Source organism: Dermacentor albipictus, chromosome 1, assembly GCF_038994185.2.
Source record: "Dermacentor albipictus isolate Rhodes 1998 colony chromosome 1, USDA_Dalb.pri_finalv2, whole genome shotgun sequence".
Taxonomy (NCBI): Eukaryota; Metazoa; Arthropoda; class Arachnida; order Ixodida; family Ixodidae; genus Dermacentor; species Dermacentor albipictus.
In genome coordinates, this window is record NC_091821.1 from 9,254,059 (window position 1) to 9,272,627 (window position 18,569).

At 48.3% G+C, this 18,569-nt stretch overlaps 1 protein-coding gene across 4 annotated transcripts in view; it reads right to left on the reverse strand.

The window, feature by feature from the left end:
- Cad99C (cadherin 99C) overlaps positions 1 to 18,569 on the reverse strand; it is a 213,135-nt gene that overhangs the window by 53,231 nt on the left and 141,335 nt on the right. For all 4 annotated transcript variants that reach the window (XM_070538905.1, XM_070538899.1, XM_070538913.1 and 1 more), the window contains 2 exons: positions 4,695 to 4,757; positions 3,786 to 3,928 (listed from right to left, as the gene is read on the reverse strand). In XM_070538905.1, the coding sequence (XP_070395006.1) occupies positions 3,786 to 3,928; positions 4,695 to 4,757 (206 nt within the window). The remainder of the gene's footprint in view (positions 1 to 3,785; positions 3,929 to 4,694; positions 4,758 to 18,569) is intronic.

Consider the following 18,569-nt stretch of genomic DNA (forward strand, 5'->3'; position numbering starts at 1 on the left):
ATTCACGCCAAGTCACCGGACTATCGGTTTCGTCGAGTAATTGAAGGCTACAAGCATCAATGCTACTTTGGGCTGACCTTGTATTGTAGGGATTGGGGGGAAAAAAACCTAAATACCGCTCTTAGGCGTGCATGCGAACCCCGCAGAGAGTGGGACCCTCCAAAATGAACACAATCCTGGTGTTCGTCTCCATCACCTCTCAGCAAGACCAATTCGGTGATGCGTTCCATGAACATGAATCAGGTGAACGCGCCTGTACGATTTTCCTGGCGGCGGCTTATACGACTTTGACTGTTCATGGGAATTATTTTAAATCATTTACATTTTTAAGATATTTTCTAGTCCTGTAGCAAGTTTCATAAAAATATAACATTTTATCTTTCCATATTTACCTTTACTTAGGCATTAGAATCTATTATCTTGTTTCATTATTTATCTCGATAACTGCCAGTTTGCTTCTGCTGCTGGTGTAGCGTCGGCGCGCGTTTCACATACTAAGTAATGACCACGTAATTATCAGTCCCGGGATGCTATACAGGAAGGCCCGAGTCCGGTGAAGTCTCCGCCTACATAAAATGCAACCCTCGGCAAGCCTCCATGTTCGTTGGCTTATCTAGATTCACTACTGCTTTACCACATGGGTGGCCGAAAAAGAAGGAGTCACGCGGTCAAACCGTCCGTGCCTTCTTTCATTTGTTTATCGCACCACCCAGTGAATCACATGTGCAACTAAGTTATTAAAAAAATTCACCGCTCAAGCACTCCGTACAGATGGTTAACCAGCGAAGCTGAAACATGCAGCCCTGGTGTTTATCACTGGGTTTACGCTGACGGCCCATTAAACGACGGCTTGGTAGGCTGCCAGATCCTACGTGCGCAGTTGCTGCTTGCTCTCGAGTGGACGAGCTTGTTCTTGTGCCCTGGCTGCAGCATCGGCACGGCGTAGACCGGCTCGTTCCAGGTTCTCCTCGCGGCGTTGCTATCGAAAGTTGCCTGCTCTTCAGCCGTACATATGACGCGTGGCCTACCCATTTCGGAGCCGGAGAGAAACTGCTGCGCGCGCACTCGTCTGCAACGGAGAGCAACGACGTCTGTACTGGCGCAGCGAATCGCACGCCTATCTCTCTCTTATTAGTTTCGCGCATGCGCGTGGGGTTGCGCGGGAGGAGTTTTCGGCGTACAGACGACGGACGGACGGACGAATCGGCTAGCTATATACAGCTTCGCTGTAAAACTTTATATTTTAACGTATTAGAAAGAAAGGAAAAGGTAGGCGTGAAAATTCGCCACGTCTGCACTGTTCGCGTTCGATGGTGAATAGACAGATAATGCCCGAAAGAGAACCAGAAAGCGCGGCAAGCGGCCTGCGCCGAGTATGTAAACAGATAGCGGGACAGTCATAGTATTGTGTTACTGCAATATTGCGTCGATAAAGGTAAGCGGTGCTGGCGCGTAACATTGCCCACCTTTGATAGGAGGCAGCAACGTTCGCAGGGTGCGTTCGAAACTAAGGTGATCTAGCAACTCGGGGCGTCCTACGTGGCACTCCAGCAGTGCGTTCAACATGCATCTGATTCGAACTGGGCGGACAACACTGTAACCACCGCACATGAGTCGGGATTACAGCGTTACGATTGCGCGCAGGGAAAAAAAGACACGCTGCTGATGCGCGCGCCTCAGAGATTTGCCATGCAGCTTCAACATTAAACTGCATTTTAGTGAGGCAGAGTAGGTATGCATGCTTGATGGCGAACAAACGCAAGACACTCTTAACGAGTACCGCAGAAACATGTATATAACAGCACGCGCATATATATGTTCGTGGTGTGCACGCGTATAGAAGGTGTCAGCTACGAGCCAATGTGTTATGGCACTAATTTTTGTTTGGTTGTGTATTTCTTTTATAGTTGGCATTATCATTTCGAGATATAAAAAAAAAGGTGGGAATTTCGCTGCGAAGCGGGGACAGCGATAGCAAGGTTTAGCCTTGCGCTTGACCTCCACCGACAGTGTTCTCAATAAACGCGGGTGCCGCGTGTTGGCGCCACGCAGCACGCAAGACAGCTCCGGCTGGGCCGAAGGAACAGCGCCTTGGCAGCAGCTACCAGGCGTCTCACAATGTTTGCATGATGAGGAGCACCGTCAGTGGCATTGCGAGCATCGCACCTCGATGGTGCGCGAGATGAGACCGACAGGAAACCGCCGGCTTTAGCCAGCGCCCAGCGAAGTATGAGATATCGTTAGTTTGACATTTACTGCCCGTTCCGATCATACCTGTAACACGGCAGATCAGCAGAAACGCCAGTGTGCACATTGTATGCGTGCGAACAACGCTCATTCCAGCAGCGGAAAGTGCTGGAGAAGGCTGCCCTTGCTTCACCACCGAGGCGATTGAGCTTAGCCGTTGACGGCGTGTACACTTCGATTCATTGTTTTTCTAAAACCAAACGCATTCCTTCGTCTCTGGAGGCTCTCGCTCTACCCTTCGCGCGCTTGCCGCGCATGCGCTGTAGAGTGGGTGCGCACAACAACGGCGCGGCGGCGCGACTGCGTCGAGCATTCGTATATTTGAGCAATAAAAACGTTGTCTAGACTGCATGCAAGAGGGGCAACAGCAACAGACAACCTTGCATGCATATACATATTCAACTGGTTTAGTGGAGGGAAAAGGAATAAAGAACCACGGCAAAAAAAGAAAAAGAGCATACGCAGATTCTGTAAACGTAATGGGCGCCTCTCAATCTTGCGCTTTCCTGATTGCAGGCGCGTAAGATGCAACTGTTGCATCATCTAAACTTTCCACAGTATTTGAATGTCATATTCTTTCAGAACTGCAATTACATCGCTAGCCTAGACCATATGCTCTGGCGTTGCCCCTCGTTATGAGGCACAGAACAAATCAACGAGGACAAGTGGCTCTCCGCTATCAAGAGCCCCGATGCCGGGGCGCAACTATGGGCTGTCCAGAGGGCCCACGATGCGGCGGTTGGGCAAGGCCTGACTGTCCCAACGTGGGAGCGGCCCGCAGCGCGCTGAGTCGCGTACCTCAGGACCTTATTAAAGTTTTGCATCCATCCATCCATCCATTCTGCGTGCGCGTCCCCCCCCCTTTTTCCCCCATGCTCTTGCAGTATCAATCAGGGGCTGAATTAAATATAAAGACCTTTCGTTCGTAAGTGTTGTTCGCCATTCGCTGCTCTCCTTTGCAAATAATGTGTCCAGCACCAGCATTTACTTGCATGTTCTCTTAAGGACAGTTGTATAGTTCTACGAGGATACGGGCCCAGTTTGCTTTAGAAGCGACACCCGCCGTGGTTGCTCAGTGGCTATGGTGTTAGGCTGCTGAGCACAAGGTCGCGGGATCGAATCCCGGCCACGGCGGCCGCATTTCGATGGGGGCGAAATGCGAAAACACCCGCGTACTTCGATTTAGGTGCACGTTAAAGAACCACAGGTGGTCGAAATTTCCGAGGTCCTCCACTACGGCGTGCCTCATAATCAGAAAGTGGCTTTGGCACGTAAAACCCCATAATTTTTTACTTTAGAAGTAATCGTTATGGCATACGTGTGCTTCTGTCTCTATAGATTCCCCTTATCGATACTTGTATATTGATTGTCTGGAGCAGCACGACAGGGTAGAAGCATTCCTGTGCACGCCTGCGAAAAGTACCGAATTGGGTCCCGGCGTCGATGGGTCGTGCGTGCTTTTTTCGGCACCTGGTCACGTCTTCCACGATGCGTTGCCGCGGGTTCGACATCGCGAAAACGAGGGCCCGGACACTTACGTCTCTGTCGAGTGGCCTCTTGAGGATGAAGCGTTTGCCAAGCAGCTGGAAGACGTCGTAGCTGGCTGACTGAATGCTCAGCTCGATGTCCTGTATGTCACCCAGGACTGGAAGTTCCCGCGGCTGCGTCTCCTGGTCCGTCTCTGCAAAACCGCGACTGCCCATTTAGCGACATGCAGAGGCACTCTATGCCTTTCATAGTATGTTTTGAGCGTGGCAACCAAATGAAATGCCGGCATCATGGACAGTCTTTGACGGCGAGGTTTGTAAAAGAAAATGTGAATGCAAAAAGCTTCAAAAAAAATATCTGAAGCTGTGAGCCTGAATGGGCCGAGATTCTGTCGTCTTATTGCGCAAACCGTTTGAACGTAACACCTTTATGATAACGGACTGCAGAGACCCGGGAACCATGGTCAAGGCAGATTCTGTCTAAAATGGTGGGCTCTTTTCTTGCACGATGTTGAATACTAGAATTGTTGAGTGTCAGAAAGCCGTAAACCACTATATCTTAAGGCCATGTTGCAGTAAGCAAGAAAGGAGGGTCATTGCTGGCGTGCCACATCGATAGAGCAGACCGACAAACTGAAAAAGTATTTCAGGGATCTCACAATGTCTGCACTCACGTTGCTCGATATCTTACGCCAGCATCAGACTTCGTCCTCAAAAGGTTTTGCCATCTCCGACATGCAAACTTTTTGCATCCGATTGGCCGCATACTATAGGCATTGCCCAACATGTGTATATGCTCTGGTGTTCTTTGCTAACTTTTCGGCATAGCAAAAAGAAAAAGAGCATTTGAAAGGAATCCCGAGCATCCCAACGACCGGTTGGATGTAAAGAGGTAATTAAAACTCAATATAGCATGTGGTGAGCGTACGTGTATGCAGACATATCAGTGTGCACACTTACGGTTGCCTCGGCTCTCTTGAATATCCATGATGACCACTGTTCCGCCGCCTTCCACTTCGCATACTGCAAAAAGAATGAAGCCAAGAAAAAAAATTATGTTTGGCTTGCTTAATTAACATAGCAATGGAAGTAACACAAGAAAAGCTTAAAAGAGAGAGAACGAGAAAGTAAAGGCAGGGAGGTTAACCTGCATAGGCGAGTTTACGAGGTTTGCTACCCAGAAAAGCTTAAAAGAACGCAGTATTGAAGCCAAGTGTTCTTGCTTTGTTTTTTTTTCTCTACGTTTCAAAGCACTGTTAAATCTTCGTATTGATATTCAACAGGCCAACAAGCCAATATTAACATATTCCCAGTTCTCTTTAGAGTGATCCTTTCCTTTATAGCAAAGTGAAATGGGGGCGGGGGTGGGGAGGGAGGGGAGAGGATATACATATTCAAGATGAACTAACATCACAAAAATACCAGGACGCCTAAGCACTTCTTATGAGTTGTGAATGCGAAAGCACTAATGTCCACTGTGAGCCGGCTTATTTGGAATTGATTCATCGTGAAACTTTGCGCAAACAGACGGGGACGAAGAAAGAAACACAAGGACGAGCGCTCATCCTTGTGTTTGTTTCTTCGTCCCCGTCTGCTTGCGCAAAGTTTCACTAATGTACAATTGAACGCCGCTGCGAAGTCCTTGGAGTTATGAACTCTTCGCGGGCAACCCAGCGCTTTGGGACGCTTTACCAATGCCTCCCAGATAGCATAGGGCCGGTGCACTTCGATCCGTGACGTCATGCTACCTTGCCCGACTGACATGGAATTTAATGGGGACGCGCCCGAGTAAGTCGCTGTTATTTTAACGTCACCACTTTCACCACGCCGGGCTTGGCAATTCAAGAGAGAAAGAGCAATGACAGGAAAGGCAGGGAGGTCAACCAGGCGAGCACCCGGTTTGCTACCCTACATTGGGGGTTGGGAGAAAGGGGAATAGAAAGAGGGAAAGGGAGAGAATAAGCACTGAGTGCGTGTGGTAGGGACACTATACACAGGGGCACTATAAACGGTCTCTTAAGCCGGTGCACTTCAAGTATTGTACTAGCGCATGAATCGCTTTTCGTGCCAATGACGGGCGTGGCTATGGTCTGAGTATCTCTGACTCGGTGAATGGTCTTGAGTCCAGTCGGTGTAAAGTTGCCCGCAGAGAGAGGCGTTGTACATCGTAGCGAGGGCAGGTAATTTTACCTGGCAATTCAAATTTCGTTTCAAGTAGCGTCACATGATAAAGCCGAGTGCCCAGGCCTGCTATCTAGGAGGTGCTTGCTTGGCAGCACTTTGATTTGGTCTTATCGAAGCGCACTTAGAACGCAGGGAGCGCTTGCGGGGACAGGGAACGCGCGGACAGCACAGACATCCAAGAGCGAAAGCGAGGAGGATGTGACGTCGTGGCGATGCCCTCTTCACTCATCCAACACCTGGCGCGCTGTCGGGGCAGCAGGTGTCCCCTTTCGCCGGCTGTGCTCCATCGAGGGGCGCTCGTGACGTGGTGTCGCAGCCAATGGAAATTTAGGTGCAGTTTTTCGCTTGTCCAGACGAAAGACGCCGGCTTTTTCGCTCAATGGGCCTTTTGACGCTTTCGCATCAACATTTCTAGTAACCAGGCAGAAGCAATCCACCCGGGAAAAGGTGGTCATCTGAGAGAAGCTGAACAGTTTTTTAAAAACACCGAACACCCACATGATTTTTTCAGGAATCTGGTGGAAGCTGACTTTGTTCTGACATACCGAGGCAAAATCTCACCGCCTCAAACCGGTACAAAAGCTCACCAGACAAAAAACTGACCACTTATGCCAGGATAGGAGATCACTGGAAGAAAGTTCTCGCATGCGAGAATGGCAAAAAAATCAATGTCGCATTTCACGAAAGCTAGCCGCCATGCGTGTCGGTATGCTGAGGATGACCGCGTCATATTGCCTAAAAGTCATTTATTCATAACCTTCCGAAACCTTGCAGTTCTGAAACCTTGTTGACCTCAGGACAACCATGAGATTACTTGCAAGTGAATTCTCCGACCCGCTCCAGTAGTACTGGAATGTGGATGTTGAAAATTTGAGATTTATTCAGTTTTTAAGCAAATACATTGTATTTCTTACAATCCAAGTCTAAATGAGAAAGTATAGTCTCCCGACTGGGCCTTGGCCTCGCACGGCTAAACAGCATCGTTGACTCTCGAGGCACAAAAATAATAATCCCGTATGTAAATATCAGCCATGTGTACGTTTCAGTCATGCGACACGTGTTATCAGTATATGACACATGTTATCACGAGAATCCTGACGAAGTTTCTTTTGTGCGGTTCTAAAGCATGGCACACGTCTTACTGCAAAGCACATTATCTTCATGTTTACAATATCAGAGCAGCTTGAAATTGCTTAAATGATGATGCGCGACATAAAAACGACACGGACGTGAAAGAAGACGACACACCAAGCGTCTTCTTTCACGTCCGTGTCGTTTTTATGTCGCGCAACATCATTTAAGCAATGGATTACCAACTAGCCCGGAATGCTGCTCTCAGCTTGAAATGGCAAATTATTTTTTTAAGTTAGAACGTGTGGCGATCACTTATTAAAGTATTGTTGTTTCGTATGCATTGCACAAGAATTGGATATCCTCATATGCCGTGAAGGATGCTATCGCAGGTTTACCCACCCCCTCCCCTAACACCGACGCAGTCGGGATAATTTTCTTTTTTTTTTAGCTGAGAAGACAAACGATACTGACAGAGCTGTAAAACGAGAAGTTGGCAACGGCCCGCGTGCCAGATATAGGCCGCGTTGATATATGAATCCTGGTCGCATGATATAGACGTACGCAAAAGCGAAGAAAGCAAAAGGGCCACTAATAAGCCGCCGACCAGAAACGATAAAAGAAATGATGCACTCTGGGACAGTGCCATAGCATACGAAGTCTGCAAGAGCTTTCGTAAGCGTCAAAACAACATAGAGAATCGCAATCTTTCGCAATATTGCGTTCTTTATCAGTAAAATTATGTATATATATCGCATAAACCAACAGTAACGTAACGCAACTAACCAATCGCCGGATGTCGCGTTACCACCCTCCCCGAGTTGTAAGCGATGAGACAAGATAGTTTATGTGATCCATCCCTCTTTTCGGTTTTCGGTTAGAGCATTCTGCCATAAATTTACCTCGTGACCTGACACATCGCGCTAGATTTAGGTGCACAGTTAACTCACACTACGCGATGCTTTCGCTGGTTCATTGAACACCGATAACTAAATTGAACATGGGTCAATTCGTGCAGGGCTGCCGATACATGGCGAAAGGTTTTCCATAGCGTCTATATAGCATGAAAAAATGTATTAACCATTTTTTGTGCCTCAACGTGGGCAACTTGAAAGTGGGCACAGCGGTTTGCTGCAATAGGAGTGCTTCGATCACTGAATTACAGTGCCGTTGATTAAGCGGTGACGCTGGGCTTCGTCGCGAAACCTCTCGCATGGAGTTCAGCTACGAGCGTTTCGGAACGATCCAAGACAGCAAATAGTTAATCTCTCTCTCCCTAGAGCAGCCCTTGTCGCGCGGAATTATGCCCCAGCTTCATTTCCTGGCGTGCATTTCGGCCCACTTGGAGTGCCGTAACCGATAAAATGTGCATAATGGTGAAGAACTCCGAGTAACTTAGCTGTGCGGAGGACCTCACATATATTCTTGTAAAAGAGCCATGTGCATGTGGCGTACACCAAACACGACCAAGCAGATCCGTCAGACACATGTGCCTGCAGATATTAGTGAGTACTAGGTAAGTATCTTTAATCGATTAGCTTCCCAGAACAGTCTCAAAACCAACTGTAGGCGCGAACTGTGCGCTGCATTGTAAATCAGCGGGCAAAGCAAATAAGAGGTTTAAGATATCTGCATATGATTTCTCGTGTTAACAATCAAGCTCTACATGCCAGCTCACAAACTGATCTTTCTCTAAAAAGCAGCGTTGCAACCTGCAGGGAGGGGGGGGGGGGGGGATTTTTGTGCTGGTTAACATTTCGAAATTGAACAGTTCCTTTTGAGAGACGAATGTAATGTAGGGCGGCTCTGGGTCAACAATTGAACCCATGGGGTTGAACGCAAAGCATGGCACACGAGCGCGTTTTGCATTCCGCCCCCATTGGAATGGACGTATCAACCGCGGCAACAAATCGAATCGTATTCTGCAGCAAAACGCCATGGCCACTGAGCCACCATCAGGCACGTACCCAGGGGGGGGGGGCCGGGCCCCCCCCCCCGTAATCAAGTGGCATACCCCCCCCCCCCCCCCCCCTCCCCACCCACGCCACCACTCCTCACACATTCCTCAAGCGCCGCCAGATTAATGTTGAGACTTGGCACCTGTTTATCGGTCAGCCTTATGCTGCCTTTTTCACTCCTTTTAAATGGCGGTAGTTATCGGCATTTCTTGTAATGTGAAGGACAGTTTTCTCATAGATTCCGCACCCGCGCGATTAACTCGAGATGCGCTCAGTTGTCACCATCTATTCAACCGTCACGCGCATAGCTGTTGCTTTGGTTAGTTCAACTTTCTTTGTTTAGGCTGATCCTGGGACCAGGAGAGGGATGCGGCTGTTACTCAGCTGGTCTGTACTCTCATGGAACGAGTTGCGGCCACAGAAAACACCAATTGCGTTTAACTTTTCCCTTTGCTTCATGATTTCCTTGAGTTACGGCTCGCCGCGACGCTGGCAGATGCCCGGAACCATATACACGTGATATGGGTTAGATAAGGTGGGAAATAAAATGATGTGAAAGAGCGTCCATCATGAAACCCTGCAATAACCCTTACACCCATAAGCAAGATGACTGTCGCCGGTTACCTCGTCTGTTTTTCCTTAATTGTATAGCACTTTTCGTGCAAAATTGGAAACCGGAAACAAAAATCGCAAGGTGTTGAGAAATTAAGCGATCTACTAAGGGAGAGAGCCAACGCAACAACCAAACTGCAAGCAAAAGCGAATAATAAAGATGTTAACCGTTGTTTATGAGAATATTTATGGATCAACATCTTTTTATTTAAAAAGGAAGTAGAGAAAACGCCGCCGGAAGTGGAGAATAATTACTTGCTTTGAATGACGCTTCTACAGTTATCGGTCGAACCGCATCACGTAGCCACTTCTCTGCTGTGCTTATGTGGGTGTTTTTCTAAACTTTCTCGGTGAGCGCAGTACGTCTAGAATCGCAGAGTCCTGCGCTCTATGCGGTTGTATGGGAATGGCGGCCGCACAGCGTTACGCAATTCGCGGAGCTGTCAAAACTGATCCACAAGGCGAAAATAACTGATATTCGAAACTATAACATGTGAAAGACTGAGGAAGCCGTAAAAAAATGAACGCAGCCTGAAATCAGTAAAAAATAAACCTGGCATAGGACAAACCATGATGTATGCACTAAAAGATAAGAGGGATAATATCATAAGCAATCTCGAAGATACAGTAAAAGCAGCGGAAAAATTCTAAGCTGACCTGTATACGGTACCCAGAGGAGTCACGATACCTCACTTAGAAACAGTAATGAACAGGATACAGAAACTCTCCTATAACTAGCGATGAGGTGAGAAGGGCGCTGCAAGACATGAAACGATGAAGAGCGGGAGAAGAAGGTGGAATAACAGTCCATTTAATCAAAGATGGAGGAGACATAATGCTTAGAAAACTGGCTGCTCTTTATACGAAGTGTATATCGACTGAAAGGGTCCGAGAAAACTGGAAGAATGCAGACATTATACTAATCCACAAAAAAGGAGACGTTAAAGAATTGAAAAATTATAGGACCATTAACTTGCTCCCAGTATTATATAAGATATTTACCAAAATTATCTCCAATAGAATAAGGGCAACACTGGATTTTGTCAACCAAGGGAACAGGCTGGCTTCAGGAAGAGATACCTTACAATGGATCACATCTATGTCATCAATCAGGTTATCGCGAAATCTGCACAGTACAATAAGCCTCTCTATGTGGCTTATATAGATTACGAAAATGCATTTGATTCAGTAGAGATACCAGCAGTCTAGAGGCACTACGTAATCAAGGACTACAGAAGGCTTACGTAAAAAGCTTGAAAAATATTGCTACATGCGTGTGGTATTTGTTTGTTTGAACGAGGTGCGTGGGTGCCATCACTCCAGAAAAGAGGAGGAAGAACGAACTGGGCTCGCGCTGTGAATATAACCGGTCAGCGCTGCAACCGTTGTTGTAAATATAATCTGCAAATAGTTTCTCGTATTACTGGCTCGTCCTTCGCGTAAGAATATATACAGAGGTTCTACAGCTACCTTAATTCTACACAAGAAGAGCAGGGAGATACCTATAGGGAAATGGGTCAGACAGGGAGACACAATTTCTCCAAAGCTATTCACTGCGTGCTTAGAAGAAGTCAAGCTATTAAACTGGGAAGGCTTAGGAGTAAAGATCGACGGCAAATATCTCAGCAACCTTCGGTTTGCCGATGACATTGTTCTATTTAACAACAATGCAGACGAGTTACAACAAATGATTGGAGACCTTAACAGAGAGAGTGTAAGAGTGGGGTTGAATATTAATATGCAGAAGATGACGATAATGATAAATAGCCGGGCAAAGGAACAAGAGATCAGGATCGCCAGTCGGCCACTGGAGACTGTGAAGGAGTACGTTTACCTAGGTCAATTAATCACAGGGAACCCTGATCATGCGAAGGAAATTCACAGAAGAATAAAAATAGGTCGGATCGCATACGGCAGACATTGCCAGCTCCTGACTGGAAGCTTACCATTATTATTGAAAAGTAAGGTGTGCAATCAGTGCATTTTGCCAGTGCTGACATATGGGGCAGAGACTTGAGAATGAGTTAAGGACCGCGCAAAGAGCGATCGAACGAAGATTGCTAGGCATAACGTTATAAGAGAGAGAAAGAGAGCGGTTTGGATCAGAGAGCGAACGGGTATAGACGATATTCTAATTGACATCAAGAGGACAAAATGTAGCTGGGCAGGTCATGTAATGCGCCGGTTAGATAATAATATTTGGGGTTTTACGTGCCAAAACCACTTTCTGATTATGAGGCACGCCGTTGTGGAGGACTCCGGAAATTTTGACCACCTGAGGTTCTTTAACGTGCACCTAAATATAAGCACACGGGTGTTTTCGCATTTCGCCCCCATCGAAATGCGGCCGCCGTGGCCGGGATTCGATCCCGCGACCTCGTGCTCAGCAGCCCAACACCATAGCCACTGAGCAACCACGGCGGGTGGTTAGATAACCGTTGGACCATTAGGCTTACAGAATGGGTACCAAGAGAAGGAAAACGCAATCGAGGACGACAAAACACTAAGTGGAGCGATGAAATTAGGAAATTCGCGGGCGCTAGTTGGAATCGGTTGGCGCAGGACAGGGGCAAATGGAGATCGCAGGGAGAGGCCTTCGTCCTGCAGTGGACATAAAACAGGATGATGATGATGATGATGATGATGATGATGATGATGATGATGATGATGATGATGATGATGATGGATGTGGTGGGCCCCCCCCCCGAAAAAAAATCCTGGGTACGTGCCTGGCCACCATGCATTCGATCGTACTCAATATCAGTCACGTACCCCACTGAATGTGATTCTAACTGTAAAACAAGATCGGTCCGTATTCTTATCGTTGTCCATTCGCACACTTCTTACTCTTTTTCTTGGCGTCATCATTGATAGAGACTTGTCTTGGATCCCTCACATCTCGTACATGACAAAGCGTTTGGCCGACATTGTGGACCTTCTTGCGTTTATCGGCGGGAAGTCCTGGGGGGCAACAGTACCGTCAATGTTGGAGCTATATAAAGCACTGTTTTGGGGCTTCCTACGGTACAGCTTACCTGTACTAGGAAATACTTGCACTACGAATATCCGCAAGGAGCGTGCAAGCCCAAGCACTCAGGACTTGTCTCGGTCTCCCCAAAACTACGTCATCGATTGCGACAGTGGCCATGACCAGAGAGGCTCCTTTGACAGTCTACATTGATACAGATATCCTGAGAGCACGCATCCGACACGTGACTCGAATTACCTCCCATCATCTTGCTTGCTTGGGAGCAAAAAGGCCACTTTCAACTTTTGCCAAAACTATTGCAAGACATCAGTCCTACTTGCCGTCGGAATTTACGCCCGCTGCACGATTATCAGATCCATTGTGGTGTCTGCACCGGCCGCAAGTGCAACTGACAATTCCAGGAATCAGAAAGAAAGCTGGAGCGCCATTGCCAGCTTTGAAACAAGCAACTTTAGAGCACATTCACAACGTGCACAGATTTCGGCAACATGTATACACAGATGGTTCAGTAAAACTCAACAGCTCTGCTGCTGCAGTCATCATCCCGGCAAAATCTGAGGAAATCAAATTAAGAACTTCATGTGTGGCCACATCGACGGGTGCAGAACTCGCGGCGCTCCGTGCTGCACTTGATTTTATTAAGCAGAAGCCACCGCAACAATGGACCGTCTTTAGTGACTCCATGCAAGGCAGCCCTTCAGTGCATACCAAGCCCAATGCGCCATGGACCCAATGAACAACTGGCCTCAGAAATTCGGCACATATATCATCAAAGCCATGAGAAGGGACACGACATAATATTTCAGTGGCATTTAGTACATTGTAACATGAGCGGGAATGACCCCGCCGACGAAGCCGCCCGATCTGCACATGAAAGTGGTCAACGAGTCTTCATTCCGCTTCGCGAACAGACGCTGCGGCTGGGCTGCGATTGATGTCCCGTGATTGTACTTTGCCCCTGTGGGACTCAAATGTTTTCACCATGTGTCGGTTGCGTTCGTTGACTCCGGACATACGGATGCACCTCCCGACTGGGTTACCACGACGTGAACAGACCATGCTCTACCGTCTCTGCCTAGGCGTTGCCTTTACGAGCTCATATGCTTTCCTCATTGGAATGGCCAACAGCCCCACGTGCGACACATGCAACATCGATGAGACGCTCGCACATATTATCTGTGTCTGCCCGCGATATAGTGCTCAGAGACAAGTGATGTGCAGAGTACTGGACCAGTTGGACAATCGTCCACTATCATAACTAAAAGCTTTAGGCCAATGCTCCGAAAGAACATCCGCGTTGAAGGCCTTACTCGCGTTATTAAGGTTCCTGCGGTCTACGGGGCTTCAGGACAGACTCTAAGAATGCCGCCCCCTACCACTCTGTAGTGTACGCGCTTTGTTCGTGCTTGTCTCTCTTTCCCTTTATCTCCCCCTTCCACTCTGTTTCTCTTTTTATCCCTCTTAGCCGTTCCCCCTGCGCAGGGTAGCCAACTGGAACTACATCTGGTTAAGCTCCCTGTCTTTGTCTGCATTATCTTATCTCTCTTTCTCTCTCTCTCTCTCTTACTCGCTACCTTCTCCACGCAGGTGACATATCGAGATTAGGCAAATTCGGACGTCGCGACACGTTTGGCCAGCAATATTTTCTTTTTCTTTTGAGTGCGGCAATTTTGTCTACGCCTGTCACGAAGAAAATTGTGGCGTTTCATCGTCGCCTCGAAATAAATGATGAAAGGATAGGGGTGGTGATGATGTTATTGGCGGCTATGCGTACCTAGCACTTTAGAACTGCTGAGTTAAAACACAGACAGGACGCAGAGAACGAAACCACAACACCACCAGCGCGCGCTCTAGTTAAGGTTCTATTTTTCTCCGTGTCGCGACGGCGTTTTAGCGCTAAAGTCATAAAATGCCTTACAACCAACTAGCCCAAGTACAGGGCCCATTGCATACGGACCTAGAGTTGCTTGACTTTATGAAAACTACTCCTTCCAAGCGCCATCTTTGGTGGGAGTTAAATCAAGCTAAATCATACATAGGCACGTCGTTCAGGGCTCTCTTAATGACAAACACCGCGCGCGACGTGCGAACAAGACAACCCGCACAACGACGCCATACAAGGATACAAGCCGGTAGACTGCGAGTCATCCAGCGCACGATATCTCATCAGCCAACCAGTATCCCTCGTGCGATTTCCTCAAATCAATCCAGCAACACCTCCTGTACTGAAAATCTAGCGTTGTCATGAGAACACCATGTGTATCTACACCAGCACGTAGAGCGACTCGACGCTGATGTAGCTCAACCAGATCTGCGCGCTCAGCCAGTCCGGAGCACTTCCAACATTAACGTTCGACATCATCGTAAGTCTGACGGGCCATGCATAACGGAAACGCCGCGAATCTGATCGTTGTGCCATATAGGTGTACGCATTAACACCCTGTGGCTGCGTAGAGCTCTGGCGAACGAAGAAATCTTCTCGAGGCCATCGTCGGCTCTTCAATATGCCATCACTAGCCATTTTCACTCCTTATGGTCACCGCCTCAGGAGATTTTTGTGACAAATAGACGATGAACAATCATAAATTTAGCGCCAAAAGGACGGTCACACAGAGGGTAGGACATAAGGACAGGACGAGAACTTTCCTGTCTTTATGTTTTGCCCTCCCTGTGATCGGGTTTTTAGGGATAAATTCATTATTGTTCGACATGCACCAACTAGCCTAACAGCAAGCAACACTAAATAAATTATGGCTTTTTGTCCAGTAAGTTCTTGTCTCGTTAGCTTTTATCTACATACTGGGGAGTGCGGGCTCCCAACTACTGTGGTTCAGCATAACGTACTCGTCTGCTGAATAAACATTGCGTTGTGGAGGTTATGTACGATTATCTATTGCCAGGATTCCACATTTGAAGGTACCATAGAAATCCACATACTGTTCTCAACTCAGAATCTTGTTACACCTAACAATAAAGAGAGAGAGAGAGAGAGAAAGCAAGGACAGGAAAGGCAGGGGAGGTCAACCAGAAGAGAACCCGCTTTGCTACCCTACACCGGGGGGGGGGGGGGGGGGGGTGGAAGGGGTATATAAATAGGAAAAAAGGGAGCGAGTAAGTACTGAGTGCGTGTGGGAGGATGCACAGGGACACTACAAACGGCCTCTCAAGCCGGTGCACTTCAAGTATTCTACTAGTGCACGAATCGCTCTACGTGCCAGTGACGGGTGTGGCCACGGTCCGAGTATCTTTCACTCGGTGAATGGTCTTCAGTCCAGTCGGTGTAAAGTTTCCCGCAGCGAGAGGCGTTGTACATCGTAGCGATGGCAGGTACACAATAGGTGCTCGATGGTTTGCTCGCACCCACAGGAGTTGCACGTCGGGCTCTCGGCCATTCCCAAACGATAGGATTATGCGTTCGTGAACGCCACTCCCAGCCACAAGCGGCGAAGCAAGGTTGTTTCGCCGCGGGAAAGGCTAGATGGCAGTTGTAGCCGTAGCGTGGGGTCCAGTTTATGTTATCGGCCATTGAAGACACTTCAACTCCAGATATCTTGTGACTCTTTGCCTGCAAGTAGGCGAAGTTCCCTGGCAGCGTCCGACCTCGCCAAAGGTGTTTGACGTGTCTGGGTATCTTCGTGGGCAGACCGGGCAGCCTTTTCATCAGCTAGGTTGTTGCCGACGATGCCACAGTGAGCAGGAATCCATTGAAATATAATGTTGTGCCCTCTTTCCAGAGCATGGTGCTGCACTTTCCTGATCTCAGATATAATCTGCTCGTAAGTTCTGTGATGTAATGCAGACTTCATACTGTCAAGAGTTGCCTTAGAATCACCAAATACGACCCATTTCTCTGTTGGCGCTTCGGTGACGTACGTCATAGTGACATGGGGAGCTGCAAGTTCTGCCGACGTAGGTGTAGTCATGTGTGACAATTTGAATCTAACTGCAACCTGCTTAGCTGGAACGACGAATGCGGCAGTTGAGAAGATTGTCTGTTAACAGACACAGATTGTCTGTTAAGTAGCTTCATGTTGACGGTGGGAAGCAGGGGCACAAATATGACGGTACTGGCGTCCGGCCTCTGCGTGTGTCTTACTGTTTGCGTGCTTGACGATGAAGACGTCCTGGTGTTCCTTCTCTTCACTCTGCGGCTCTGCACAAGCTGGAAGTCATCATCAGAAGTGTCCTCACTGCTGAGAGAATAAACATGGGTGTCCTCGCTGTCGCTGTCGCTCTGCTGACCTATCCGCTTCCTGAAGGCGGCCGCCGCTGACGCATGTTACGATAGGCCTGAAGGGGTACTGAACTGCAAATCTTTCACAGCCTGCTGCAGTCGTTTCGATCGACCTGCGGGGGTAGCGATCTTCGGAGCAGCGACCTTCGAACTCTTCCTGGCTCGCTGCGACGACTCGCTTTGTAAAGCCAACAATGCGCCTCCTTGGGCAGCCCAGTGGCGCCGGCAAGTCTAGCCACGTTCAGCGGACCGAGTATTGTTAGTTAGTTCGCTGTCGCCTTCACGGTCTACTTGGAGCAAGGACTCCTGGAAAAGGGTGTTTTGCGGTGCTTTCTCACGGGCCCCAGAAATCATCACAGTCAATGGACAGATGCCGCGTCTAACTGCGGGGTCAGCTCTGAAATCAAGAGGCGCCTGCTTGGGTCAAGCGTATCAACCCCTTTCTACGAGAACCCTCTCACTTCGGTGTGTTCAGTGAAACCAAAGTGCAGAAGTGAGTGTGTGAACCCTCCCCCTCAAAGGCGGGTCGACTACGATGACTTTGGACGTTCCCATTGGAGGAAGGTTGAACGGCAGTTTTCACTCACCTAGGGATCTAGGGAGGACAGAGGGTACGTCGAGCACCAGAAGTCCTGCAAAAGACTATCTGCTGCCCTGTTTTTGGATGGTAAAGGAGCATACGATAACGTAAACGCACGAAGCGATTTTCAATGCGTTAGAGGCAGTAGGACTTGGCGGCAAGGTCTATTTCTGGATAAGTAACTATCTACACAAGAGATCATTTTTTGTACTTACCGAGGATGGCCCGACCTCTCAGCATTACAGTAACCATGGGGTGCCTCAGCGCGGAGCACTGAGCCCAACGCTCTTCAGTCTAACACTCATTGGACTCGCCGACATCCTGCCATGCACCGTTAGGCTCTCCATCTATACCGACGGCATTTGCATTTGGACGTCGGCTGTGACGCAACTGCAGCTTCGCACGCGGATTCAGAAGGCAGCCACTTTAACATCATCCTACCTTCGAGAACAAGGACTTCATATGTCATATGAAAAGTGTGCAGTGGTGGCGTTTACCAGGAAATTGATGTCTCCATACGTGATATCCGTCGACGGACGATTGATCTCGTACAGCACGAGTCACAGATTTTTGGGGGCGTTCATTGACAGAAATCTCTCCTGGAGCCCTCATGTGAATTATGTGAGAAAACGCCTGGCAGGAATTTTCCATATGTTTAAGTTCCTGGCAGGAAAGACCTGGGGAGTGCCAATACAATCTATGCTGCAACTTTACAGGGTCCTCTTTATTGGATTCCTGTGGTACAGCCTACCGGCCATGTCCAACACCTGCAGAACTAACCTGAATATAATCCAAAGCATCCAAGTCCAAGCCCTCAAGATATGCCTTGGCCTACTGCGGAGTGCGTCAACGACTGAAGGTATTGCAGTCAATCAAGATTCCACTCTTAGAACGCACATTAGCATTGAAACAATACGTGTGCACATAATACACTTCGCCCGAACCCCTACCCACCACCTCTGCAAGACTCCCAGTAGATAGGCCCCACTTGACATTCAGTGCGACTGTCCTCGCGCACCGTGCTACTTCTCTCAGGTCAGGTTACACACCTGCGGCAAGACCTTTCATTCCTCCATGGTGCGTGCGCCGTACTCAAGTAAACCTTACAATCCCAGGACTACAGAAAAAGTCGGACTTGCCGTCATCAGCACTCAAGCAACTAACCTTACTTCTTTTGTACGAGAAATACAGCGACTGCACACACATC